Genomic DNA, 25,953 nt, shown 5'->3' with positions numbered 1-25,953 from the left:
GGTGAAAGTGCTAGGAGACGGAACAGAGCTGGCGGCTGCAGGAGTCTGGGAGCCTCTTCGAGGAGTTCGCTGTAAGCAGGAACCGCCCCCCCGGCCACACCCCGAATCCCCCCAAATGCACACACCAGTCATGTATAAGACCCGCTGCCTGGGAGGAGAGCGGAGAGGCCGACTCCGTTTCCCACGGTGCTGCTCGATGTGATTGAGGGTCAGAAGACGAGCAGCTTTGACTCATGCATTCATCAGAAGGTTTGGGAGCAGTTATGAGCCAGGCCCTCTGCTGCACGACCTGGGTAGCGATAGAGGCGAGTGGACCAGTCCTCGCCCTTGAGAAGTTTACAGTCAGGGGAAGGAAGGAGACTCATAAGTACACGGAGGAAGCCGATCGCTGGTGCCCGGCCTGACCGGCAGCGTCTCAGCCCCAGGGAGCCCAGCCTGGGATGGGTTCAGGGCTGGGAGTGGAGGGGGAAGACCCTTGTCCTCGGCTCCTAATCAGTCCTCACCTCATGGTCGCCTGGCTTCTGCCCGCATCGTGCCTGCAGCCCCCACCCCCAGCTTGTCTGTAACCTCCGTGCGCCCTCGTTCGATGGTCACTTTATTCCTCATCTTGCACTACTTTCCAGTAGCGTTCGACACAGCCGACCACTTCCTCCTTCTGAAGTTATCTTTCTCCTCTCTTGTCTTTCTTTGGTGATGACACACCCTCACGCTGTTTCTCTTACCTCCTGGACAGCCCCTGCTGTTCTCCTCTGCGAGCTTTTCCTGGGGAGGCTCCGCCAGCCCCCCGCGTGGACCACCTTCCTGCTGGTCACATAGGAGCTCCTTTCTTCAGCCCAGCCCCTCCAGTCAACTCCAGGTACCAGCTACTCCTGCTTGAGTATCTCACAGATATCTCAAGCCTAATATTTATTTATTTTTGAAATTATATCTTTCTATTTTAACCTTCCAATATATTATTGTTACTGCTTTATACAGTTTTAATGTTTACTGCATCTTTACCACTCTTTGCTCATAATTTCTTCTTACATCTCAGACCCTCCATCTGGGAGAATTTTCTTTCCTCCTAAAGTGTATACTGTAGAGCTTTCTTTAGTTTGAGATCGCACTTTCTTAGATTTTGTGTATCAGAAAATGTCTTTCTCTCATCCTTGTTCTTAAAAGATATTTTCATTATATATGAAATTCTGGGGTGGCAGTTATGTTTCTATCACCGCATTGAATATTTTATCCCACTGTCTTGTGGCTTCTGTCACTTAAGTTGAGAAATCTGCTATCAGCAGAATTTCAAACCTGATATTTAAAGATGAAAGTCTTGGTTTGCTCCCTGAAGCCTCATCTCCCCACATCTTTCCCATGTGAGCAAATACCATTACTACCCATCCAAGTTGCTCAAGCCAGAAATCTAGAAGCTGACCTGGACTTCTCTAGCATCACTTACGTGGCAGATTCTCCCAAGCATCCCCGATATAGATCCCACATCCTCTGTCTCACCTTCTCTGCCGTTTCTGCTGCCCTCCAAACCACTGTCCCACCTCCCCTGGACTGTCACAGAGCCCCTGCCTGGTCTCCCCGCTCTCACTGCGCCCTCCACTGTCTGTTCTCCATGCAGCAGCAGGTGATCTTAAAAATAAATACGCCTGTCACTCCCCTGCTTAGCCCTGGGGACCCCAAGGGATCTGGCCCCATCCTCTTCGGCCACCCTCCCCTAGGCCAGCCGCACTGGCCACGCTGGCTGGCTTTCTGTTCCCTTCACTCCTGGAGACCTTTCCGGTCTCGGGTAAGAAATGAGACGTGCAGTTTCATCTGCCGAAAATGCCCACCCTGCACTCTTTACGTGCTGCCTCCTCTTAATGGGGATAAGGTGCCCCCGGTCTCCCTTCGCGGTGAGCTTCCCCACTGCTCACTTTCCTTTCTCCCCGTCCCATCCCCCCGCCAGCATTTATCACAGTTTATAATCACACACCGATTACTTCGTCGCTTGTTTATTTTCTGTCTGTCACTTGATTGGAAGCTCCTGAGGACAGGGGTCCTGTGCTTTATTCCTGACGGTCAGCAGCTTCTCGCGTTGGGATGGCGTGGGGCCGGCGCTGACTGAGCCGTGGCCACGTGCCGGACACCCTGTGAGGCTGGAGGCCTGAGGGAGGGTTTGCGTTTGGGCCGAGGCGACTTTAGGTTTCTGGTTTACCTGGCTGGGCAAAGTGTTGTAAAATCCTCCACACAGAAGGAGGACCAGCTTGGGGAAGGTTACGAACCCGGTTTGTGTTGCGCGGACCCGGAGATAAACCTGCCGCTAACATTTGTGAGCCCCAGAAAAGGGAACAGTGGAGGCCCCCCACCCCAAGACGTGTTCGGATGTGTCAGTGTTATAACACCGCACCTGATGAACTGTTATACAAAGTGTGTCCTCTTTTCCTGCCTGTCACTTTGATGATGACCTGGGGGTCCAGCTCTGAATGAGGGTTCGCAGCCCCTGCTGAATGTGGCGGCAGAGGCCACCCCAAGCCTTTAGCTCCTTCCTTTTCTTTCCCCTGCCCTGGCTTGGTGCCGCACGTGCACGGAGTGGGTCGACCCGCCCCCAGGTCCAGGCCCTCTCCACCCCCTCTCTGCCTCTCCCCCTCGCCCCAGGTCTAGGGCCGCACAGAGCAGTGATGTCCCCGGGGAGGGGCAGGAGTAGAGGTTCCACGGGTCCAGGAAGCAGAGAATCTCAGACTTCTGGGTGCCCAGAGAAAGGCCTGGTAGGCACGTCCCTGTGGACTCCTCGCCGTGTGCGTGCGCATGCGTGTGTGTGTGTGTGTGTGTGTGTGTGTGTGTTGGGGGGCGCAGCTGGAGCCACGCCCTGTGCGCTGTGGGCCAGGCCGGCCTGGGTCTGAGGCCCTTGGATTACGGGCCTTGCAAGTCGAGGAGTCTTCTGGGAGGTTGGATTTATGAGGACTAGAGTTCAGGGAGGGGACCGGGGTCTTCGGACCCTCAGCAGGGAAGCTGGTGGTCACTGAGACCGGAGAATAGATTGTGCGGAGGGAGGAGAGAACGGTCCGGTGAGCGTGGTTCCCCCAGCCTCGGACTCAGACTCCTGGACCCCTGTGGCCTGTGGCCTGCAGACATATGTTGGGAATTCAGCCGTGGGAGATGGATGACAGTCAGTCCATGCGGTCAGATGCTCTGAGTTCTAACCACAGCTTCGTGATTTCCCAGCTGTGCCACCGTGGGCAGTGGCTTAACCTCTCTGAGCCTGCCTCTGGATCCATGTAATGGATATAGTAACAGTTCATAATGTAAGTGACAGGGGGGACTCAGGGGCTATTGGGGAACCCTTTGTCACTGTAGGACAGTTACACCAGGTGCCATTATTACCTACCCGAGACGGCCGTACACAGATTGAGGGAACAAGAAAAGTTACCAGCCCCAGGGCCCTCCCGAGTCCCACCGAGTGCCCTGCCAGGACCCGAGAGCTGGGCAGAGATGAGAACCTGGTGACAGAACGTGGGGGGGAGGGATGGGGCGTGTTCACAGTCCGGGGCGCTGCGCCTTCCTCTTTCTTTCTCCCGGGCCCCTGATTCGGGGCTGCGTGGAGGGTGGGGGACCCCTGGGAGCCGGGGCAGGGGGCTGGGGCCAGAGGCGCCAGGCCTGGGAGCGGGTGCTCTTGTCTCAGGGCAGGAAGTGTGAGGTGCAGCGCAGCTGGGGAGCCCCAGAGGCCTTGGGGCAGCAGGGGGGTGAGTGTGGTGAGGGGAACGGAAGTCGGAAGCTGCAGCTGCCACGTTCCCCATTCACAGGCCAGACGGACGGGGCAGCAGGGCCGCTCCCGGGGAGCCGGGCCCACACACCCCTTCCCGGGTCCTCTGGAGGTGAGCAGGGTGGGCCTGCTTCGGGTGGGGGGCTCGGAGGGCGCCGGGGGGCGGGGATGTGGAGAGTCACGTGTGGGCCCTGGCGGTGACCGCCGGGGCAGGTGGGCAGGAAGAAGGGCTCCACAGGCCCCTGCGTGTGCACCTGCTGTGCGCCCGACCTTGGGCTGCAGCCCCATCCTTCCCCTTCCTCCTCTCTGTCCACCGGCCCCTCCCAATCTGGCCCTTTCTGGGATTCCTGCTCTGGCTCCCACGTACCCCAGCCTCCCCGGAGCCCCTGGGGGTCTGCAGTCGTGAAGTGGCCAAGGCCCCTCCCTCCTAAAGCTCCCGTGAGCCTCCCCAGGTCCCTGGTGGCTGCTGGGACTGGTACCCAGCAGGGGCTTCTGTGGCCAGAGGCCCCAAGTGAGCCTTGACCCCTCGACCCTGGAGAGAAAGAAGCCATTCGGGCTGGGGCTTTGGGTGCGGTCATCGTAGGAGCTCAGACTCGGGGCTCCCGCAGGGAGGACGGGTGGGGGGGAGGGGCCCAGCGTGCTGGTTTGCCTGGGCAGTGCTGGTTTAGGCCCGTCGACCTGTTGGGTAACAGGGACCAGCTCACTCTCAAAGGCGTCCCTGTTTGGGACACCGTCAGGCCTTCTAGTTGTAATTGTTCATCTCAGCCGCTGCCCCCTTATTCTAGGGACTGAGATCCTGTGGGTGGAGTCAGTCCTGTGCTAAAAGGCTGGCAAGGGTGACCTGTCATCAGCTGATAATAAGTACCCCAGAGGACTCTTAGCCAGGAGGCCTGTCTCCCAGGGCTCTAGGGCATCACAGGCTCCCTCCTCTACAGATAAGGAACCAGCCTAGGGATTAGAATCCAGGCTCTAGGCTCTCTGTAGTGGGAGGGGGAGATCCAAGAAGGGGTGAGGGAGGCCCAGCCTGGCCCTGAGCCTTTGCTGTCCTTCACAGGCAGTAGCTTCTCTGGAGACCCTTTGGCCCTCTCCGCCCACCCTTCCCCCCATCCTCTCTGCCCCTACCCCGTCCTCTCTGCCCTCTCCATTCTCTGTCTCTGCCTGAGTCTCAGCTGACCCCACCTCAGGGTTCTCAGCACCAACTCGTGTGTGTGTGTGTGTGTGTGTGTGTGTGTGTGTGTGTGTGTGTGTGTGTGTGTGTGTTTCTCTCTGCACATTTGCATGAAGCCTCCTTCCTTGTGGGCAGGATGTGGGGTGGCCCCCAGTCAAGTACCTTGGGTGCTCTCGCCCCGGGTTCAGGCAGGGGTGTCTGTCCTGCACCTTGAAACTGGAGACGCTCAGGGAGCTGTCTTCAGGGACAGCACCCTTAACCTGGCTTCCGCCCAGGGCTGCTGAGGGACAGGACAGGTCACCTCCTAAATCCCTGGATGGGCCAGGAGCCTTTGCTTTTTGCGTAGGAAGGAAACATTTCCAGGGCAAAAGGAAGCAGTTTTCTGAGTTGGAAGCTTAAAGGGAGAGAGAGAGATGCACACTCCGGATAGGACATCCCGGGCCGACTCCTGGGGGACTGAGGGAGCCCACTGGGCTGAGTCCGTGCTGTCAGGGAGGACAGGGAGTCCGTGTTTGTTTGGCTGCAAGCCAAGTTAGTCTGAGCACGACGTAGTGTTTCTGAGCACCTCCCAAGGGCTGGGCCCAGCATTAGCACTCAGACCCCCTCCCACTGCATAGCAAAGCTCTCAAGTAGCTTTATCCATCTTATTTCCGTCTTTCACAGGCAAGGAACCAGGTGAAGCTTTGGACCAGAGTCACATGGCTCGTCCATTGTAGCTAGGATTTGAGTCTAGTCTGTGAGCCTCCAGGTGTAGGGTGAGTGGGGGCCGAATGCAGGACATTCACGCTGTCATCTTTCGCACTCAGGCAGGCTCTTCCCCGGCCTCCCATGGCCTTCAGCACCTCAGGGCACAGGCTCTGTGCCCAAGCGGGGGGTAGAAAGCAAACCCACTCTCAAAACGATGATCCAGGTGCCATCTGGGCTCCTTCCTGCCCTAAGATCAAAGAGACATTGGTCTTGGGCCTCCCTGGTGGTGCAGTGGTTGGGAGTCTGCCTGCCGATGCAGGGGACGCGGGTTCGTGCCCCGGGCCGGGAAGATCCCACATGCTGCCGAGCAGCTGGGCCCGTGAGCCATGGCCGCTGAGCCTGCGCGTCCGGAGCTTGTGCTCCACAATGGGAGAGGCCACAACAGTGAGAGGCCCTCACAACAAACAAACAAACAAAAAGACCTTGCCTTGAAGCCCAGGGTGGGTGTCGGGTGGTGGTGGGAGGGACTTATGTCCCCCTGGTCCCCGAGCCATGGATTTCTGTGTCCTTTACCTCCCATCAGCTAATGCAGGCTCGGCCCCTGCAGAGGTTACTCCGCTCAAGACAGGAGCCCTGGGAGCTGCCTAGTGCAGCGTTGGCTCTCTCCGCCCCGCCCCATCCTCAGCTTCCTCCCTAATACTTCCTCTCACTGGCTTCTGGACTCAGAGCATTTTTTTGGATTCCAAAGAGCCATCACACTTCTTCCAGAGCTTTTCCTTAAAAGTTTTCTCTTCCTGAGCCATCACGATGCTTAGAAAAATGAAGGGCTGCTCATTTCAGAGATAACAAGGCCTACCTAAGAAGCCTGTGGCAGACACTTCTCCCTCCTTTGTTCTGCTTAAGATGGCTGAGGGATTTCAAAAGCCATATCGCTAAGCATCAAGGGTGAAAAAAAGGTAAACCAAGAAAATGCTAGACACATGAGAACTAGGCTCTGCTCCCCAGTTCCTCTGTGTGTGTGTGTGTGTGTGTGTGTGAGAGAGAGAGAGAGAGAGAGAGAGGGAAACTTCTTAAACTCGCATTTCTAGTGGACAGCACAGGACAAGGTGGTTGAACCGGTCCCGATGTCTCCTTCTCTCTGTCCAGCTACTGCCTCAGAGCCAGAACCCAGATGAGCATTTTGGCTGCTGGGTTGGCCTGGCAGGAGCCACCTCTGGAAAAGCTCTGCCCTAAGGGTTCTGGGCTTCCTGGAAGGAAGGTGTGATTGGCTCATGGCCAGACTGGCCCTCAGGGGGAAGTCTTCATGTCGTAACGAGGCTAAATCTCTTTCTCCAAGCCTCAGTCTCCCCAGTCCTGTAGGAAGGTTGTTGAGGAGGGGGCTTTCTGAGGGTCCGTCCACCCATCCACCTACCCATCTGTTCATCCACCCCCTCCATCCACCTGTCCATCCAACTATCCCTCCATCCCTCCTTCCACGCTTCCATCCATCCCTCCTTCCATGCTTCCATCCCTCCATCCACCCACCTACCCACCCACCCACCCACCCATCCATCCATCCATCCACCCATCCATCCATCCATCCCTCCATCCCTCCATCCCTCCATCCCTCCATCCCTCCATCCCTCCTTCCACCCTTCCATCCATCCATCCATCCATCCATCCACCCATCCCTCCATCCCTCCATCCCTCCTTCCACCCTTCCATCCATCCATCCCTCCATCCATCCATCCCTCCATCCCTCCATCCCTCCTTCCACCCTTCCATCCACCCATCCACCCACCCATCCACCCATCCATCCATCCATCCACCCATCCATCCATCCATCCATCCACCCATCCATCCACCCATCCATCCCTCCATCCCTCCATCCCTCCTTCCACCCTTCCATCCATCCATCCCTCCATCCCTCCTTCCACCCTTCCACCCATCCATCCATCCATCCATCCCTCCATCTCTCCATCTTTCCTCTTATTTTCACAAACATTTCTGGAGTGCCACCTCTGAGTCAGGCAGGCCCTGCCCTGAACAGTGGGGGAAACAGGTGAATTAAAGTGACTCCGCATCAGAAGAAATTCATGCTTCATTCAATCCATGAATTCCCAAAAGAATTGATTTATGGGTGGGAAGAGAGAGTGCTGCTTAAGGGAGCTACAGACCTGGGTTCGGATCCCAGCGTCTCCACCCACCAGCTGAGCTACCTGGGCACATTTCTGAAGCTCTCTGAACCTTGTTTCCTTAGTAGTAGGAAGGCGATGTCACCACGTGTCTCACTCGTGGAACTGAGCTCACAAGACTGAGTCTAGGGCTGCAAAGCGTGAGCTGGGTGAGTGGCATACCGCAGGGGCGGGGCGCTCTTGACATAGGTTGGGCACTCTTGACATAGGGTTGGGTTGTCAGGTACAAGACAGAACGCAAAGCTGAATTTGAATTTCAGATAAATAATGAGTCCGTTTTCAGTATAAATACGTCCCCAGGATTGAGCATCCTCTATTGTTTACTTGCTAAATGTGACAACTCTACTGAGAGGCCATGTGCACCTGTCTGCCTGCCTGGACCCAGGACACCCGCCACCAACCTCTGTAACCCCAGGTGTCTCATGGGTGGTCCTGAGCTTCTCAAGTCAACACTAACCCTCAACTTTCTAACCACTGGAACTAGAGGCTAACGATATACCACCAGAACTTTGACGTTGGAGTGGGTATAACACAATTGGTCACTAAAACGATTGTCGGTCACCATTTTCACAGCGAGACAGCAGTAGCGGGAAGCACAAAGAACCTCCTTCTTGGCGATTACATTTTGGGAAGGCAAGCTAGAACCACGTGGGTTAACACACTAGGGATTACCCTGTGGAGTAAATGCTCTGAAATAAGAGAGAGAGGGATGGCGTGCAGACATACCTCTTTCCCCACCACGTGCTGGATCTGTCTGTCCCTGCTTCCCCCCCAGGTCCCCACCTCACCTCCCTTGGGTCCTTCAGTTCCCCTCAGGCCCCAGACATCTGTTGTCTTCTCCTTTGGTCTCTGGAAAGCTGCCTCAGCTTCTCTGATTTTTCTTTCCCTTGGAATCCATGGAGGAAGACCCCATTTCTTCTGGGAAGGCCAGTTCAATCCTCGTTTGTGTCTAGCCTGGTCATTAGCATTTACCCGTGTGGCTGCTTTGTTTCATATACATACTTATTTATAAGGACCTGTTGGCAAAGAGGGACGTGTGGGACTCCTATCTTGTTAAAAATTGCAGGGCACCCTTTCCACCAGCCGCTGCCCACCATTTCCCATTCCCATGATTGGCATTTGAACTTTCCTGTCACGTGATTCACTAATGAGAGGAGGGGAGTTGATGTCATTTGGGTGGAATGCTGCGATGCTCCTAAGGCGGGTGCACATCCGATAGAATGTGGAGGAGGGAGGGCGGGGTGGGGTGTTTCCAGAGGGGAGCCAGCTAGGCACAAATAGAGCAGGTCTTGGCAGGGACGGAGGGTCAAGGGGTCTGGGAAGGGAGGTGGAGATGCCTCGTGTTCAGGTGCCTGTGAAGTAGGTGCTTCCCGGCACCTCTGCCTACCATCTCCGAAATGCAGCTGCCTTGCCAGAGTTTCCTGTACCCTAAGGGCTGGTTGCTTGAGAAGCCTGCGGCGGGGCGGGGGTCGGGGGGGTGTCTCACCTCCCTTCTCACACTTCATCATTCTCCAGACAGGCCTGGGAGGGAGGTTGGATCCAGAGGGCTTGCCCGAGTATAGACAATGGGTTCTGGGTGCACTCCCTCCCTCTCTCTTGGTGATAGGACTATAGCAGGGCTCTCCCCTGGGAAGGAGAGAAAGAGCCTCGAATGATGACTGAAGCTGAGCTAAAGGAGTTGGAGACCCATAGGAGGAGCTGAGTTCAAATCTATTGGCTTCAGAGCATCAAATACAAGATTAAGAGTAAGAAACGGCCCCACCTCTTGGGAAGTCCCAGTCTATTGGGGAGGCCAGCTGAGAACTCAGTGGTAGATGGGCCCTTCCTGGGGTCTAAAGTTTCCGAATCCTGAAGCCCCAATCCAGCAATTACAGTTTCTTGCTGTGCTCACGTGAAGAACATGAGGATTGGAACAGAGGGAGCAGTAAAAGCCCAGAAAGGGATTCTGGTTTTGAGAGACTTTTTTTTTTAACATCTTTATTGGAGTGTAATTGCTTTACAATGGTGTGTTAGTTTCCGCTTTATAACAAAGTGAATCAGCTATACGTATACATATGTTCCCATATCTCTTCCCTCTTGCGTCTCCCTCCCACCCTCCCCATCCCACCCCTCCAGGTGGTCACAAAGCCCCGCGCTGATCTCCCTGTGCTATGCGGCTGCTTCCCACTAGCTATCGATTTTATATGTGGTAGTGTACATATGTCCATGCCTCTCTCTCACTTCGTCCCAGCTTACCCTTTGAGAGACTTGTGGGACGATGCTTTCAAGGGGAGTTAGAAACTTAAATTCGTGCGGGTCCTTTCTCGTTTCTCTCGGGCGCCTCCTGAAAGAAGGAACAGTGCCAGGCCGAGGTTTCTTGGTGACCTTAAACAGAAGGACCCCACCCAGCCTTTGTTGCCCAGCTCTGAGTGTTCCCGTTGATTGAGTGTCTCGTGGTGGGCCATGAAGTAGGTGGGAGTGAGTATCAGGAAGTTACACATGGTTACAAGTCAGGAGCAGGGGTGTGTGTGTGTGTGTGTGTGTGTGTGTGTTCACGCGTGTGTGTGCTTTTGTTCCCCCAAATATTTCAGAATGGCTTACACGTACACACAGTCCTCAAAATAGAGATATGTGAGTGAGGAAAGCGAGGCAAAGGGAAAATAAAAGCTGTGACGTGGTCTGGGGGGCACTTAGTACAGGAAATGCGTGCATAGGGCCTGCGGACTTAACCTACACTTCCTGAGGGCCAGTACCGAGGGAAAACAGGTCGAGTTACGAGTTTCACAGTGTCCACAAGCCAGTTGTTCTGAAGAAGCAGGGCCACCCCGAAAGCCCTGTAACCTGGGCACCACGTGCAGGGGATGGAGATGCGCGCTTCTAGAAAATGCCCCATGAAAATCCTTGGCCACATCCGATTAGGCCCGGTGCAGAGTGCCAGTGTGGCCGACGCGCCGGGCAGCTCTGAGCAGGTGTGGGGCAGCCCCAGCTTCGCGCTCCCCAGAAGGCAGCAGTCTCCTCCCTGTGCGGCAGGTCTGCCCCGTGGGCTGAAACCTCCTCATGCAGCAGCCCAGGCTGGGCTTCCTCCTGAGCCAGGCTGCATGGCTGTAACTGAGAACCGGCCAGTGAGCGTGGTAGGGATGCAGGCCCCCAAAGACAGGAGCCGTGGGAGGTGGAAACAAGACCAGCTGCGGCCTTTCATTCCTGGCTCCCTGCTTCTCCCTCGAGTCTGTCCCGTTCCCCTCACCTCCAGTCCAGGTCTGTTTGGCTCCCACGTACATTGGTTTCCCCATCCTTTTTTTGGTTTGCTGCTACTTTTCCGCTATTTTTTTTTCTTTTTTTTTTGCTCCCTCTCCCCCCTCGCCCTCCCCCGTTTCCCGCTATTTTGAGACATTTCCACCTTCTGCTCCTGCTACCAACCATCTTAGCCTTGACATTCTCCAATCCAGGTTCCCCAAAGAAGGGTCTGGCTTGCCCAGTTCATCTCTTTCAGCTCAGCCACTCGGGCCACCCTCAGCCACCAGACGAGTGTCTTTGGGGCAGGTGCGAGCAGTTGCAGTTGTGGGTCAGACGGCGTGTACGGCGCACTTCTCACCCCCGCAGGGCTGCGGAGGGCAGCGGCCCTTGGCCTGAGCTGTGGATGTGGCAGGCGCTCGAAACCACGTGTAACTCACTGGACGCGTGCTTCCAGGGGCTGAGAGCCCAGCGCTAACCTACCTTTGCTTTGGGTACTTCCAGGGTAGATGTGGGGTCCCAGTCACCCCCCTGGCCGGCGATCCCTCTGATCAACACAATGGGCTTGTGAAGGCGGATGTTTCTGGGGACTCCTGTGCAGCTTGCACTCTGTGGAGGATGGGTGACGACGGACTCTGTGAACACCCCACACCCATGGAATTGCTCGACATCTGTTTGGGAGACCACATGCAGCTCCACCCAGGAGCACACCTGAGGCAGACACGCGGCCGCCCTGGCCCTCTCGGACCTTGCGGGGAGCAGACCTGGGCCTCTGACCCTCCTGATTCCACGAGGCGAGATGTTCATCCCGGGGGCTCCAGCCCAGAGCCCGCGCACCCGGGGAGCGGCTCTTCCCAGGAGGGGGCAGGGCAGAAAGCGGCATTCCCCGGGTCACCCCGGGACAGCCATCCTCTGGGGAGCCCGAGGCAGAGCCAGAGCACGTCCACCCAGGTGGTGTTCTGGGCGGGCATCCTGCAAGCCCAGATGTGCGTCCTGGACCTTCAGGAGGAGCTAGAGAAGACGGAAGGGATCAGAGCTGAGCTGAGATGCTGCCTCCCCACGGCGTCTCCCGACCTCCCCGCTTTCCCCTCCAGCCCGGTGGGACCCCGGGACTCAGGCCTCCACCCCAGCCCACCCGTGGACGTGCACGGGGCCTTGGGGAAAGAGAGCAACGGGCCTGAAGGGGAGAACCGGAAGCCGGCATGGCCGAGGGAGGGCACGCCTGACTCGTCCCCGGAGTGGGGTCCCGAGGAGGAGAGCATATTCTTTGACAACCCCCTCTTCCTGGAGAGCCCTTCCTCGGCCCCCAGTGTGTCTGAAGCGCGCTTTTCCTGGGGGTTCTCAGATCCCTGCGCAGATGTGAGGACCGGGCCCCAGAGCCCGCAGACCCTGGAGCCCTCACCCCCAGGAGGCAGTGTGCCGTGGGAGCTGGGCAGGGAGCCGGATCTGGGGGACAGCGCAGTGGATCCCAGCGGGAACACCACACTGCCATTCCCTGTGCCCACCTGCAGGCTGCACTCCTCCTCCTGGGCTGTGGTGGGCACCACCGAGGGGGCTCCCGCAGCACCTCCCGGCCAGGAGGAGAGCGAGGTAAGCAGAGCCCTGGGAACCATCCCCAGGCTGTGCATGGGGACACGGAAGGAAGGGCCTTCCTCTGTGGTCACCAGGCCCAGAACTCTCTTCCCAGGTGCCGGGGCCTTTGGGGATCCTGGAGCAATAGCGCAGAAAGGCAGGCCCAGCGTGGCTTTCAGAATTAGAGGGAATTTTACGGGCGCCATCCTGTCAACTGAACATGACGGCAATTAATGTTAAGGCACAGATGTCTCCCATCTCGCCAGCTCCATGGACACATTTGGAGAACAGACAGCTCCTCCGGTTGCCGCGTGTTCCAGGCCCACCTCGGGCTCTCCCCCTCCCACCTTGAGGACATTCCCAACTGCAACAGGGCAGCGGTCAGCCTGCTGGGGCGGCCTCTGCCCATGGTGGGGAGATGTCTGCTTTAAGAGTCCTCTCTTTTGGGGAGAGATTGCAGCATTTTGTTACTTTGAGCTCACGTGAGTCAGTTCATCCAGTGTCACCCGATCAGGCCCACGTGACGATGGCAGAGGTCTTGATATCAACTGGCACAAGTCGTAGGGACAAGTTATGTGAGCGCATTTTTCCCAGGGAGGCCTCTGCTTAAGAGATAAGGAAACTCAACATGGCCGAGCAGGGCTGTAGCTTTCTAATCTCTGTGGTCCCAGAGAGCAACAGGGAAGAGCTCATAACCAGAGCAGCTCTCAGCTGACCGCGAGATCAGAGGAGCTGCTGACACCGCCCAGGCCCCTCCACCCACAGGCTGGGGTCCCTGTGCAGGGCAGCTGTGCCTGTGTCCTGTGATGTGCATTCTGGGGCCTGGTTGCTCTAGGGCCCCTGGAGTCCGCAGAGGGAGGCCTGGGAGCCCTGTCCTGGGAGCCGGCCGTTTGCGCTCATCTGGGATGGCAGGGCCCAGCCCAGTGCCTGGGGGCTGTCCCCCTCTCTACAGCACAGCCCCTCCTTGGGCAGATGCTGCATGAGACAGGACCATCTGAGCAGACAGAGCAGAGAAGACTAGAAGTCAGTGAGCATGGATGAGGCCCCAAGGCTGGAAGGGTGTCGGGAAGGCCCTGGGAGCAGTTTCCCTTGGGCAAACCTCTCTCTTCTCCTTTGCTTCCCTAGACCCCTCTGGGAGACAGTCTTGCCCCTGCCCCGTCTGCAGCATCCTGTGTGGACAAAGCATTGACCTGGGAAACAGAACGTGTGGGATCTGATGCCAGCCCTGCCACGTATCCTGTGCAACCTTGGGCAAGTCACTTCCCCTCTCTGGGCCTCAACTTTTCCATCTGTAAAGAAGGAACATGAAGCCAGTGATTTCCAGGGCCCAGCACCAGCACCCCTAGGATGTGGGTCCCATCTGGGGTGCCACTTCTGAACTGAGGCCCAGACCAGGGTGTGAGGTCTGGGTGGGAGGACAGCAGGGAGGGGGGAGGGCCCTATACTCATGGTCCCTCTTCCCTCCCTCTCCTCCCCCATGCCTTCACTGCCCCCTTCACCTCTCAGTACCTCCGGGGCTCACAGATGCGTCTGTGTCTCTCTCAACAGGCCCTGCCCAGTCACGAGGGCTGGCAGACCAAGGAGGTTCCTTCCTGGCCCCAGGGGCCTCTTCGCCCCCAGGACAGAGGTGAGATCCAATATGGGGTCTGGGAAATTATGTGGTTGGAGGCTTTGGAATCTGGAGTGGGGACAGAGGGCCTTCCCCAGGGGTGTCATTAAGGAGTCCCCTTGTTTTGTGTTGGAGCCAGACAGACTTGGGCTTAAATCCTGCTTCTGCCTCTGTGGCTTCATCAGTACGATGGGTTTTAAAATACTCATCTCACAGAGTAAATGAAGAAATGTACAGAAGTCCCAGCCGTTTGGATGCCTGGGTCTCAGTGGTTTAGCAAGCCCTGAAACCCCGGTTACCTTGGGACTGAAGTTCTGGGAGTCGTCTGCCCGCTGTCCCTACGTGTGATGTGTCACTGCCCGACAGGGGACAGAATGTGCCGCTCCAGGGAGGAGCCCTGGGATGGGGGAGCTGCTGGGGGTGGCAGCCCAGGCCGTTCCCTGGCTCTGCCCCTTGGCCCTCAGCCTACCCCTCATCCCGTGCCAGCTTCACTCTACACTCTTCCTCAGGTGACAGGCGTGCAGAGTGTGCCCAGGAGTCTGCTCCCTGCACCGTGTCCCCTGGCCCCCGGGGGAGCCCAGCCTCTTCGTCGGAGCCGAGCAGCCCTGAGTCTGAGGCCAGAGGCCCCAGCCCCCGGCCCAGCCCCCTGTCCTCCCAGGAAGGCAGCCCGCAGCTCTGGGGCCGCCACCGGGGCAGCGTTCTTTCCACGTGGATGCTAGGTACTTCAAGCCCTTCATTCCTGGAGACAGATGGGGCAGCGCCAACTTCCCTGGAGAGAGAGAAGGCAGGAGAGGCCCCAAGCCCAGGGAAGGAAGTAAAGAGTGACGGCCCAGCCGGGACTGCCGAGGCTGGAGCCAGGCAGCCCGACGTTCTCTTGACCTCTACAGAAGGGTGAGTGTCGTTCTAACCACCCTCTGCCTCCTAACGATGCAGGCATTTAAGAGTACCCGGTATGATTCTTTTCCCATATAGGTCCTTACAAAATAGTATAGTTCCCTGTGCTATACAGTAGGTCCTTGTTGTTTATCTATTTTATATACAGTAGTGTGTATCTGTTCATCCCAAACTCCTAATTTATCTCTCCCTGCCCCCCCCACCCCTTTCCCCTTTGGTAACCATAAGTTTGTTTTCTATGTCTGTGGGTCTATTTCTGTTTCGTAAATAAATTCAGTTGTATCCTTTTTTTTTTAAGATTCCACATATAAGTGATAGCATATGATATTTGTCTTCCTCTGTCTGGCTTACTTCACTTAGTATGATAATCTCTAGGTCCATCCGTATTGCTGTAAATGGCATTATTTCATTCTTTTTTATGGCTGAGTAATATTCCTGTGTGTTTGTGTGTGTGTGTGTGTGTGTGTGTGTGTACACATACATACCACATCTTCTTTATCTACTCATCTGTTGATGGACATTTACGTTGTTTTCATGTCTTGGCTATTGTAAATAGTGCTGCTGTGAACATTGGGGTGCATGTGTCTTTTCAAATTATAGTTTTCTCTGGGTCTATGCCCAGGAGTGGTATTGCTGGATCATATGGTAACTCTAGTTTTTTAGGGACCCTCCATACTGTTCTCCATTGGCTGTACCAATTCACATTCCCACTCCAGTGTGTAGGAGGGCTCCTTTTCTCCACACACTCTCCAGCATTTACTATATGTACACTTTTGGTTGATGGTCATTCTGACTGGAGGCAGGTGACGTGAGAAAAGCACATTGGGACTTAACATACTAATATCTGTTAAGCCAGGATTATATGACTGGAGGGTCTGGTAGCACAAGAAACCAAAGAGCAGACAGTCATCCACGTGGGGCAGGACTTGAACGTGTCGAGGCAGAGCCAGGGAGACGTGTCCACGGCTGGACACCAGGAGAGGACCAGGGGTGTGTGCAGCGAACCTGACCTGACCAAGGCCATGTGCCCAGAAAAATGGGGGCCATGCTAGGCAGGTCTGGGGAGAGGGAAGGTCAGAGCTTGTGATGTGGGGATTACGTGCCGCTTTGAATTTGAGGATGTGTCTGGGAGGCCCAGGGTGCTGACTCGGATCTCAGGGGAAGCTGGAGCAGCAAGGAGAGGTTTGATTGGGACCAAAGGAATGGTGGATCTTGGGGTCCCTAGCAGGACTAAGTAACCCTAGAACTGTGACCAGGGGTAGGAATAGTCCAACTGGAAACCATCCTAGATGTCCACCTGCCCCAAGGACGCTGCCTGAAGGCTGTCAGCCCCTAGGATCTCTACATGGGGAAGGGGTTTTGTTGGCCAAACAGGGGTCATATGAAAGAGACCAGGGGAAACCAGTGATGGTTCAGGTCGTGGACCTAGTGTTGGACTAACTGGAAGGTGAACTCCACTCCCATCTCGAAGTCATTGGGTGATGGTGAACCCCAGGCAGTGCCAGAAACCAGAGAAACCAAAGAAGCCTCTTCTGCAGCTGGAAAGCTACACTGTCCCTGAAGAAGTTCAGACTAATCAGAAGAGTCTCTAGGTGTCTAAAAAGAGAGGGTTCATGATACCCAAAATTAAAGTTAATTCAACCCCAAATAAAAGTAAACCCACCTAAAATGAGAACCATACTTTCATAGTAAATAATGAAAAAAGGTTTAATTGATGCTTTTCTTGGTAAATGGCACTAAATATTACATAAGTAAATTTATTTAATCTTATATTTAATACACTATAGGAGATTAATTCTCCTGGCCTAATTTGGAGGCCCAATGAGATGTCTTTCATTCATCCTTAACTTTCACAGTGAGATCATGAGGGTCTATTTAATTTATCATTTTATTTTATTGTTTTATTGTCGGCCGCACTGAGGTGGCATGTGGAACTTCCCCAACCAGGGATCGAACCTATGCCGCCTGCAGTGGAAGTGTGGAGTCTTAACCACTGGACCACCAGGGAAGTCCTATTTTATTTTATTTTTTTATATCAGCTTTATTAAGATATAATTCACATACTATACAATCCATCCACTTAAAGTATACAATTCCATACCAATTTATATTTGCCCTGTGGGGTGTTTTTCCTCAAAGTGCCTTCCCATCTAGGTATTATTTGAGTAACAACACTCACTGACTAGGCCATTTTTTTTTTTTTTTAGATGTTGGGGGTAGGAGTTTATTAATTAATTTATTTATTTTGGCTGTGTTGGGTCTTCGTTTCTGTGCGAGGGCTTTCTCTAGTTGTGCCAAGCGGGGGCCACTGTTCATCGCGGTGCGCGGGCCTCTCACTATCGCGGCCTCTCTTGTCGCGGAGCACGGGCTCCAGACGCGCAGGCTCAGTAGTTGTGGCTCACGGGCCTAGTTGCTCCGCGGCATGTGGGATCTTCCCAGACCAGGGCTCGAACCCATGTGCCCCGCATTAGCAGGCAGATTCTCAACCACTGCGCCACCAGGGAAGCCCTGACTAGGTCATTCTTGTAAAAGTATTTGAGGGCTTTGTCAGCTGATAATCTAAGTAGCTCTCTTTAGATGTGACAAGCGTGTCATTATTGTCATTTTCTCCTCTTCGGTTGTTCATGGGACTAACTCTTCCCGTTCCTCACTTGTCAGTGGCTTCTCAGGTGATCCCTGGAACCTTCCAGCATCACTTTCACGGCCTTCACAGAATCCTTTCCGGCAAGATTTGTAACTTCACTTTTCAGTTGGTTTCCATTACGTTTGCCCTGCCTTGTTGGATGTGGACGAGCCTCAGGAAGCAGTGAGAAGTTACCGTCAAAGACGCTGACCCCGTTGGGGGCAGAGACGTACATTTGTGTTAAGTGGAAAGGGCTGTCAGGTGCAGCTGCCTTTTATAAGTGGGCAGTCTGTCGGTGAACATTTTCATACCGTGATAAGTTTTCTTATCTGTACGACTCCCTAACTGCAGTAACCTGGATGGTGACTATTCCACTAATGAGGAAACCCCAATACCTGGTTGCCATGTTGCAGGGAAAACGCAAGAGTCAGGTAGAGATGGGGCTGGGTGACTTCTGGGATTCTGAGTGTTCTCCGAGTCTACCGTGAGGCTTACTGGGGCCTGTGCAGCCTCTGCAGGGCACCATCCAAAGCCCCTGCTGGAAGGGCCCCTCCTGTACCACAGGGCTGCCGATACAGGAAGGCAGGGGATGGAAACCACCTGTGGCAACCCCAGCATCACCGTCCCTAAAGCTGGTCTCGCCTTCCGTTCTCGCTTCATCCTTGCACCTTCCTTGGCTCCAGATCTAGGGGTGGAGGCTGGAGGCTGGAGCTGGGGGAGGGGAAGGGCGGCAAGGAGGCATGATGGGGCGGGCGGGACAGGTGAGGGACACGAGTGGCTGCTGACCTTTGGGGAGGTATTCCCACCCCTCATTGGGATGGACTAAACACCACTGGGGTCTTCAAAGGGCTGCACCTGCCACCTGAGGTGAACTCGGCTCAGGACATCCCTGTGGTTTACCTTAGGAAGTGCTGGTACCGAGCTCCGCTCCAGCCCTTGCTAGCTTCGTGTGAATACTGCCCTCTCTGGGCCCTCCAGGCGCCCAGGTCAGGCCAGGCAGGCTGTGACCCTGCCTCTTCCCTGGGGGAGGCCCTGGTCCGGCTCTTCCCCGGCCACACGAGGCCCTGGAGCTGCAGCTCCTGCCCTGAGCTCTGGGCGTGGACTTCTGAGCACACCCGCCCCTACGACTGACCTCAAGGATGCTTGACCCCGAGCCCCTCTGTGTCCATCCCAAGTGGGAGTCTGAGGTCACTGATGGACTTTCGCAGGCTTCCTGAGAGCCCCGTGCCCCACGCGCAGCCCCCAGAGGAAGGCCAAAGGCCGCCAGCTGGAGGCAAGGTGGAGAATGGCGTCAGGACCGACAAGGTGGCCTGGAACTTGGCCTCCCGCCTCTATCGCCTGGAGGGCTTCCGGAAGTCCGAAGTGGCCGCTTACCTGCAGAAGAAGTAAGGGGCTTTGAACCTGAGCAAGGCCGAGGTCGAGTCAGGAAGGGAAGCAGCCAGTGGGCTCCCTGCCCGCCCGTGTCCCCCCAGCCCAACCGCTGACCTCTCGAGCCTTCATTCCTGTCCCGTCCACTGCACCCCTCTCCCCTTTGCCCCCAGACCCTTGCCATGCCTGCCTCTTCCTCTTAGTCACATTCGTGTCACCCTCGACCCCTGCTTAGAGCCGCCGGACCCGGCGACCTGCCTCCCCCACCCCAAACCCATGTCCCTCCCACTCCGCGTCGGATGGGTGCCAGTGCCCTCTTGGGAACTAGGGTCCAGGCTGGCTGTGCCTTTTCCTTGATCTCACCCCCCCCAGCCCCCGTCAGGCCCCAGGATATGTGCAGGCCCCCAGTCCAGAACCCCAAAGCAGGCTTCATCCCCACTTTCCCTCCACAGCAACGACTTCAGCAGGACGGTGGCTGAGAAGTACCTGTCCTTCTTCCAGTTTGGAGGCCAGAGCCTGGACCGTGCGCTCCGGTAACAGCTGGGGGCCTTCTCTGGGGAGGAGGGAGGGATGGTGGGGGGCAGTGGTACCACCGGCAGGGCTGGAATCTGATCGGCCCTGAGCTCTGGGGCTGCTGGGCTCTGCCTGGACTCTGGCGCTCCTTCCAGGGGCTTCCTCCACGCCCTGGTGCTCAGTGGGGAGACCCAGGAACGCGAGCGGATCCTCTACCAGTTCTCCAAGCGCTTCTATCACTGCAACCCTGGGCTCTTCTCCTCAGTAGGTAGGGAGACGCCGGCCCTTTGGGGGAACCGGGCAGAAGGATGGCAGGGAAGTGTCCCCAGTCTGCTTGGGGGTTCACTGGGTGGTGGCTGGTGGGAGTGTGTTTGGGGGGCTCTGGGGGCCCAGAAGCATGTGGGGGTCACCCTGCCCAGGGTGGGCAGAGGAAATGCAGGAGTCCCGGTTCCAACGAGCTTTCTCTCTGGGGGGCAGACTGCGTACACACCTTGACCTGTGCCGTCATGCTGCTTAACACGGACCTGCACGGACAGGTGAGAGCCTGGGGCTCCTGGAAAAGGGGAACCGAGGCCTGGGATGGGGTCAGGGAGGGCCCTGGGGACCTGGGCAAGGTTCGGAGTAGCCGGCCGGGGGTCTTTCTGTTGGGGTCGGGCATGTGTGCCAGTGACGCCCCTGTCCACATGGCCACAGAACCTCGGGAAGAGCATGAGCTGCCAGGAGTTCATCACCAACCTGAGCGGCCTGCGGGACGGCGGGAACTTCCCCAAGGAGCTGCTCAAGGTACGCACGGGGGCTGCTCAGGGGCCCGGAGCCTTGGCTGTCTGTCCCAAGGGCAACGTGAGCTCACGCCTGGCTTTGCCGAAACATCCTGGAGAGGACAGGCCTTCCTCACTGAAGGGAACGAAAAGTGTGGGTCCCGGGCCAGCCGTATCAGTGTCACCTTGGAATTTATTAGCTTGTGTGAATTCACAGCCCCCCGGCCCCCGCCCTGGACCTACTGAATCAGAATCTCAGGCTGGGCCCCTACAATGCTCTGTCATGCTTCTGGGTGATCCTTAGGCCTGGGAAGGCCTGGGGTTTTGGTTCTCAGGGCAGAGCTTCAAGTAGTAAAAGTCGAGAGCTAGGATTCGGGGGCCAGAGGTTCCAGGGTTTGGATTCAGTTCATTCCTTGGCCAAGGCAGGTTCCTCCAGGGCGAGTGACCATGTTACAGGGTTGTTATCACAACCTGCCTAGGCCAGGGCCTGGCCCACAGTCTGCCTTCCTAAGCAGTTAGAACATTTATTCTCTTGTCTAGTCAGTGAACATTAATTGAACACTTACTAGGTACCCGGTGCCCCACTGGGCGTGGCCAGGGCTACAGAAGCCAGCCAGCCACATTGATATGAGGACTCTTGGTCATATCATTTCAAAGTCACAGCACCTCGTTTATTCATTCACTCGCCGTACACTGACGGCCCCGGTAGTCAGCTGTTCCTGTCGTGTCAGATCCCTCTGGGCAGGATGGTATGTGGGTGATGCGTTTCCCCTTCAAGGGAACTGGTTCAGGCCTCGCTGAGCTCAAGTAAGGACGAGGATCGCTTTGATCATCCTTGTGTCTCTAGCTCCCAGCACAGGGCTCGGCACATGCCCCGTACATTGCTGCATGTGTGCACGGATGCATGGGCTGCTTCCTGCTCGGGGCAGAAGGGCAGCTACGTCGGGGTGGAGGTGGCCAGCTGCAGCACGCCCGTCCTACCTCTGCCAGACAGAATGTGCACCCCACGGCCCGAGGCTCCCGGGCCCACCTGTATGTTTCTGTTCCAGGCCCTCTACTGGTCTATCCGAAGTGAGAAGCTCGAGTGGGCCGTGTAAGTGAGACCCATCTTGCTTCCCCTCCCTCTCCCCTGCCCTCCCTCCACCCACCCACCTGAGTTGGAGAACTTGGGCCCCTGGACAGGGCTCCCCTCCATGTGGCTGGAGCCAGAGGCGGGGCAGTGGGCCGGGGAACACCTGAGGAGCCAGAGGTGGCGAGGGGATGGGGATGGTAGGCAGTGATGGGTTGCCTTTGGAGGAGGACTTCTCCGGGGCGGGGGGGGTCCTGAGGTGTGGCTTCCCAGCAGGAGAGAGAGGATGGGGGTCCTGAGGTGGTGGTGGGCACCTCCTGATGGCCTCTGGCCGGTCAGCACCCCCAGCCTGATTCTCTGATGTCCAGGGATGAAGAAGACGCAGCCAGGCCCGAGAAGGCCCAGCCGTCTTCCCTGGCTGGCAAGACGAGCAACCCCTTCCTCCAGCTGGTCCAGGACCCCACGGCGCCCACCTACAAGCAGGGCATCCTGGCTCGGAAGATGCATCAGGATGCGGACGGCAAGAAGAGTGAGTGTCTGCCTGCTGCCACGCGGGGGCATCTGTCTGCCCGTGAACGGGGTGTGTGTGCAAGTGCCGTGCTCAGGGACACCGTGCAGAGAGACGGCACGGGCGGAGGACAGGCAGCCCATGTTCCTTCCTCAGTGCTGACCGTGAACCGGGGTCTGTGTCATGTGCTGGGGGTGGGGGAGGGGTGCAGAGACAAGATAGACCTGGGGACCCCCCACCGCCAAACCCCTGTGCTATGGTGGGAATTAGACAAGCACACCAGTGTCTGGTATAAAAGGAAGAAAGAGCTGCGTGGTGTAGGGAGGCCTCCATCGAGTGTGGCGTGTGCAGGAGGGCAAGGTTTCTGGCTTTGTTTTGGGGTGGAACGTGGGGGACGGGATAGTTAAGGCTTCTGGGGCGCAATGGTCTCTGAGCTGAACCTTGGAGGAAAAGAGGGCCTGATTCTTCGTAGTTGGGCAGAGGGATCCCCACCGAGAAAAGAGCACGGGGCGTGTGAAAGAGGATGGCGTGAGGTGCGTTGGGCCTCATCCTGCAGACTGTTGAAGGCTCTGGAGCCGGGCAGCCACGTGACCAGAGCAGGAATGGGATCCCAGATGGGCTGGGGTACGGTGACCCGCCAGGGAACTGGCGTTTGGCCGTGAGAAGCCACATGAGCAAGGGCAGGAAGTGACCGTGGGGAGGCCGGCCTTCTGCCCTAGCATCTGAGCCCCTGGGCCTCTCTGGATGGGACCAGAATGATGTCCGAGAAGAGCTGTGCTTGTGGGCGGGGCGGGGGCGTGTTTGGAGTCAGTGGGCGGGGCGGGGGCGTGTTTGGAGTCAGTGGGCGGGGCGGGGGCGTGTTTGGAGTCAGGACAGTCTGTCTGAGCCTCGGCTTTTGTGCTGGTTTGTAAATAGTTCTGTGTTGGTGACTGCGAGTGGTCGCCCATGTGTGAGACACGGTACTGCCCGTCTGTGTGATCGGTTGTGTTTTGTTGTGCTCGGGCATGTCGCTCTACACCCCGGGGAGGGACTGGAGTTGGTGGAGGGGAAGCGGGGGGACAGTGTGTGTCTGAGGGTCCAGAGGGGCGGCCACCACACCCACCTTTGTGTTCTGCTCCTGGGGCAGCGCCGTGGGGCAAGCGCGGCTGGAAGATGCTCCACACGGTCTTGCGAGGGATGGTCCTCTACTTCCTGAAGGTAGGAAGGGAGTCTGCACCCGCGATGGGCAGCACGGGAGGACGAGCAACTGATGCAGACCTCTTTTCTGAGCCCGTGTGCCCTGTGGCAGGGAGAGGACCATGGCCTCGAGGGGGAGAGCTTGCTGGGGCAGATGGTGGACGAACCGGTAGGGGTGCACCACTCGCTGGCCACTCCTGCCACCCACTACACCAAGAAGCCGCACGTCTTCCAGCTGCGCACGGCCGACTGGCGCCTCTACCTCTTCCAGGCACCGTGAGTTTCGGGGGGGAATAGGCAAGCGGCAAGGCCCCAGCTTTCCTCCCTGACCCCCTCTCATCCTCTGACGGCTACCGGCCCCGCCCTGGGGGGGAGGTGCCGTCCTGACCAGGCCACCTGAGATGGGCTGCTGGCCGGGGTCCGGCTACAGCTGGAAGCCGGGGCTTCCTGCTTCCGTCCCCTGCCCTTGGCCCACTTCGCCACTGCACCACCTCTACCCCGAAAGTACGACTGAGCCTCTCAGTTCCTAACAGAGGATTCCAGGAAGTCACGAACCCTCGATCATTTTGTGGCATTTGATATAAACTCTATTGCCTTCCCAGATTTGCCTCTTTGTCTGCTGAGAAAAACCACAAGCGGGGGTCAACCACCTCGGCCAGTGGCAGGACTTCTCTGGCTTTTGTCGGCTCTGAGTCCTGAGCTGCCGGGCTGCTGTGCAGACCACGGGAGGCTGAGGGCGGGGATAGGTGATAGCACCGGCCTCTGTGGTCCTGGGGACAGACGGCCGCCTCTCCCTGCAGCACTGCCCAGGAGATGACTTCCTGGATGGCGCGCATCAACCTGGCCGCCGCCACGCACTCGGCGCCGCCCTTCCCCGCCGCGGTGGGCTCCCAGCGCAAATTCGTCCGGCCCATCCTGCCCGTGGGCCCCGCCCAGAGCTCCCTGGTACGGCCCGGGGGAGGGGCGGGATGCCGCGCGGGAGCGGGGTGCACCCCGGAGGACTAGGAAGGAGATGAGAGGCTGCGCAGCTGGCCTAGGAAAAGTGGGGGGGGGGGGGAGGGGGAGGGATGGGCTGAACACCTAGGCCCGGGATCGGGGATCGGGGTGTACACCTGAGCCCAGGAACGGAGGCGGGGGGCGGGGGTGTGGGGGGATTCTTGGGCTGCCCACCTGGGCCCGGAACGGAGTGGGAGGGCTCGGAGCAGCTTCTCCCACTGTCTCCCGCTCCCAGGAGGAGCAGCATCGATCCCACGAGAGCTGCCTGGATGCTGCCTCCGACGACCTGCTGGATCTGCAGAGAAACTTACCGGAGCGGCGGGGCCGCAGCCGAGAGCTGGAGGACTACCGCTTGCGGAAGGAGTACCTGGAGTACGAGGTGAGGTGCCCGCGCCTCACCTTCCGCCTGGACCCTCTGCCGCCCTCTCGTGGCCGTGGCTGTCCCTGCAGCCTTGGCTCAGGGCAGGGGGAGGTGCTCCTGTGAGAACACGGGGCGCTGTGTGCGCTGTCTGCACACGAGTGTGTGCACACGCGTGCGCAAATTGTGTGTGTCCGTGTGCACTCGGGCCGCTTCCCCTCTTGTCCTGGGGGCACATAGCAGCTGCTTGTCTGGAAACACTCTTAGGGAATGTTACTTTCATACATGTCTTTGCTCCCAAGAGTATATTTGGCTTTTCCTACACTGAAGGGAAATCTATATTTTAACAGAATTATTTCTCCTAATACCTACCTAATAATAATAATAGGCAGTATTTCTGAAGCTCGCATTGCATGGATTATCTTATTATCTAACTACTCTGGGGGTAGGGGCGGTAATCCTCATTTTACAGATGAGGAAACTGAGGCACAGAGAGATTAAGCGACTTGTCCAAACCTGATACATTTTCAAGAGACTCCAATTACATCCGTGCCTCGTGTATGGTCGTAACTAAGGAATGACCTTTATTAGCTCTGTGATCGATGCTGAAACATTTTTTCCCACCCAGCACGCACCCTGCACCCAAATTCAGGAGGAGGGTAGGCGAGGGGCATTGTGGGAACAGAAGGGGTCAGAGGCCACCCAGGGGCAGAGAGGGGGAGAAGGGAGCGTCAGTGTCACCTCCTGGCTGTGCCCACCGGCCCTCGCGCTGCCCTCTCCCTTTCTTTCTGGTTTATCCATTTGGCGTACTGGCTGCATCCATCGCTGTGAGCGCGCCACTTCCCAGAGGCCCCGGCGTGTGGCTGATAGGACCCAGCTCTGCACGCGGCATTCCAGCCTCTCCCTACCACTTTCTGACCAGCTGGGACCTTTAGCAAGGCCCACCCCTCCCTAGGCCTCACTTCCCTCTTTACGAAGCAGAGCAGTGACTCCCACCTGACCTCCCAGGGCTGGGATGGGGATCCAGCGGGCTGGAGGGTGGGAAAGCACTAGGTAAACTGGGAGCTGTATCCGAAGGATGCTAGTTACAGGGGCCCAAGGAGTGTTAAACAGATGAGGGTAGTTAGCGTCATACTCTCCAGATGCCAATTGTTAAAACGCCACGCAGACTCACTTAGGGTTGAGTACAGATGTGCACTGTGTGTGTGCAGTGCTGCACAGACCTCGGGCCTAGTGGGTTATGGGTCTTTTGGTGTCTCAGCGATGTAACGTCCTCCAGAGATGTCAGTCACGGCACTACACGGTGTTGGCTGTTAGACCAGGGCTGGACTTACAGGTGTAACTGTAAAACACCCAGGGAACGGCAGGATCTGCAGATACGGTTGCTCAAGCAGATGCTAGCCTTTGGCCCGGCGCTCTTTCTGCAGGAGTCTTTATCGCCATAGCGTCATTCACATGTGAGCTGTCTGTCCCTCACGATCCCAGCCCCCTCCCGACCTGGAGCCAGGGTGGTGCTAAGGCGGCGGGGCCCGTGTGTTGC

The 25,953-nt window shown here is 57.1% G+C and overlaps 1 protein-coding gene across 2 annotated transcripts in view; it reads left to right on the top strand.

Annotated features, from left to right (window-relative positions):
* Positions 1-25,953, top strand: part of PSD4 (pleckstrin and Sec7 domain containing 4) — a 37,824-nt gene that overhangs the window by 9,644 nt on the left and 2,227 nt on the right. The window contains exons 1-16 of one of the 2 annotated variants that reach the window (XM_082852102.1): positions 10,907-12,559; positions 13,667-13,792; positions 14,090-14,168; positions 14,660-15,041; positions 18,876-19,052; positions 19,488-19,568; positions 19,704-19,816; positions 20,026-20,084; positions 20,242-20,331; positions 21,356-21,399; positions 21,744-21,904; positions 23,010-23,080; positions 23,172-23,335; positions 23,860-24,004; positions 24,291-24,434; positions 25,841-25,905. In XM_082852102.1, coding sequence (XP_082708228.1) covers positions 11,588-12,559; positions 13,667-13,792; positions 14,090-14,168; positions 14,660-15,041; positions 18,876-19,052; positions 19,488-19,568; positions 19,704-19,816; positions 20,026-20,084; positions 20,242-20,331; positions 21,356-21,399; positions 21,744-21,904; positions 23,010-23,080; positions 23,172-23,335; positions 23,860-24,004; positions 24,291-24,434; positions 25,841-25,858 — 2,826 coding nt within the window. In that variant the 5' untranslated portion in view covers positions 10,907-11,587 and the 3' untranslated portion in view covers positions 25,859-25,905. Of the gene's footprint in view, positions 1-10,906; positions 12,560-13,666; positions 13,793-14,089; positions 14,169-14,659; positions 15,042-18,875; positions 19,053-19,487; positions 19,569-19,703; positions 19,817-20,025; positions 20,085-20,241; positions 20,332-21,355; positions 21,400-21,743; positions 21,905-23,009; positions 23,081-23,171; positions 23,336-23,859; positions 24,005-24,290; positions 24,435-25,840; positions 25,906-25,953 lie in introns of those variants that run through there. The other variant, XM_082852101.1, reaches the window with a different exon arrangement.

Source organism: Leucopleurus acutus (assembly GCF_964270905.1).
Source record: "Leucopleurus acutus genome assembly, chromosome: 12".
In the NCBI taxonomy this organism is placed as follows: Eukaryota; Metazoa; Chordata; class Mammalia; order Artiodactyla; family Delphinidae; genus Leucopleurus; species Leucopleurus acutus.
Note: the sequence above shows the minus strand (reverse complement) of the source record. Positions and strands in the feature narration are given on the sequence as shown.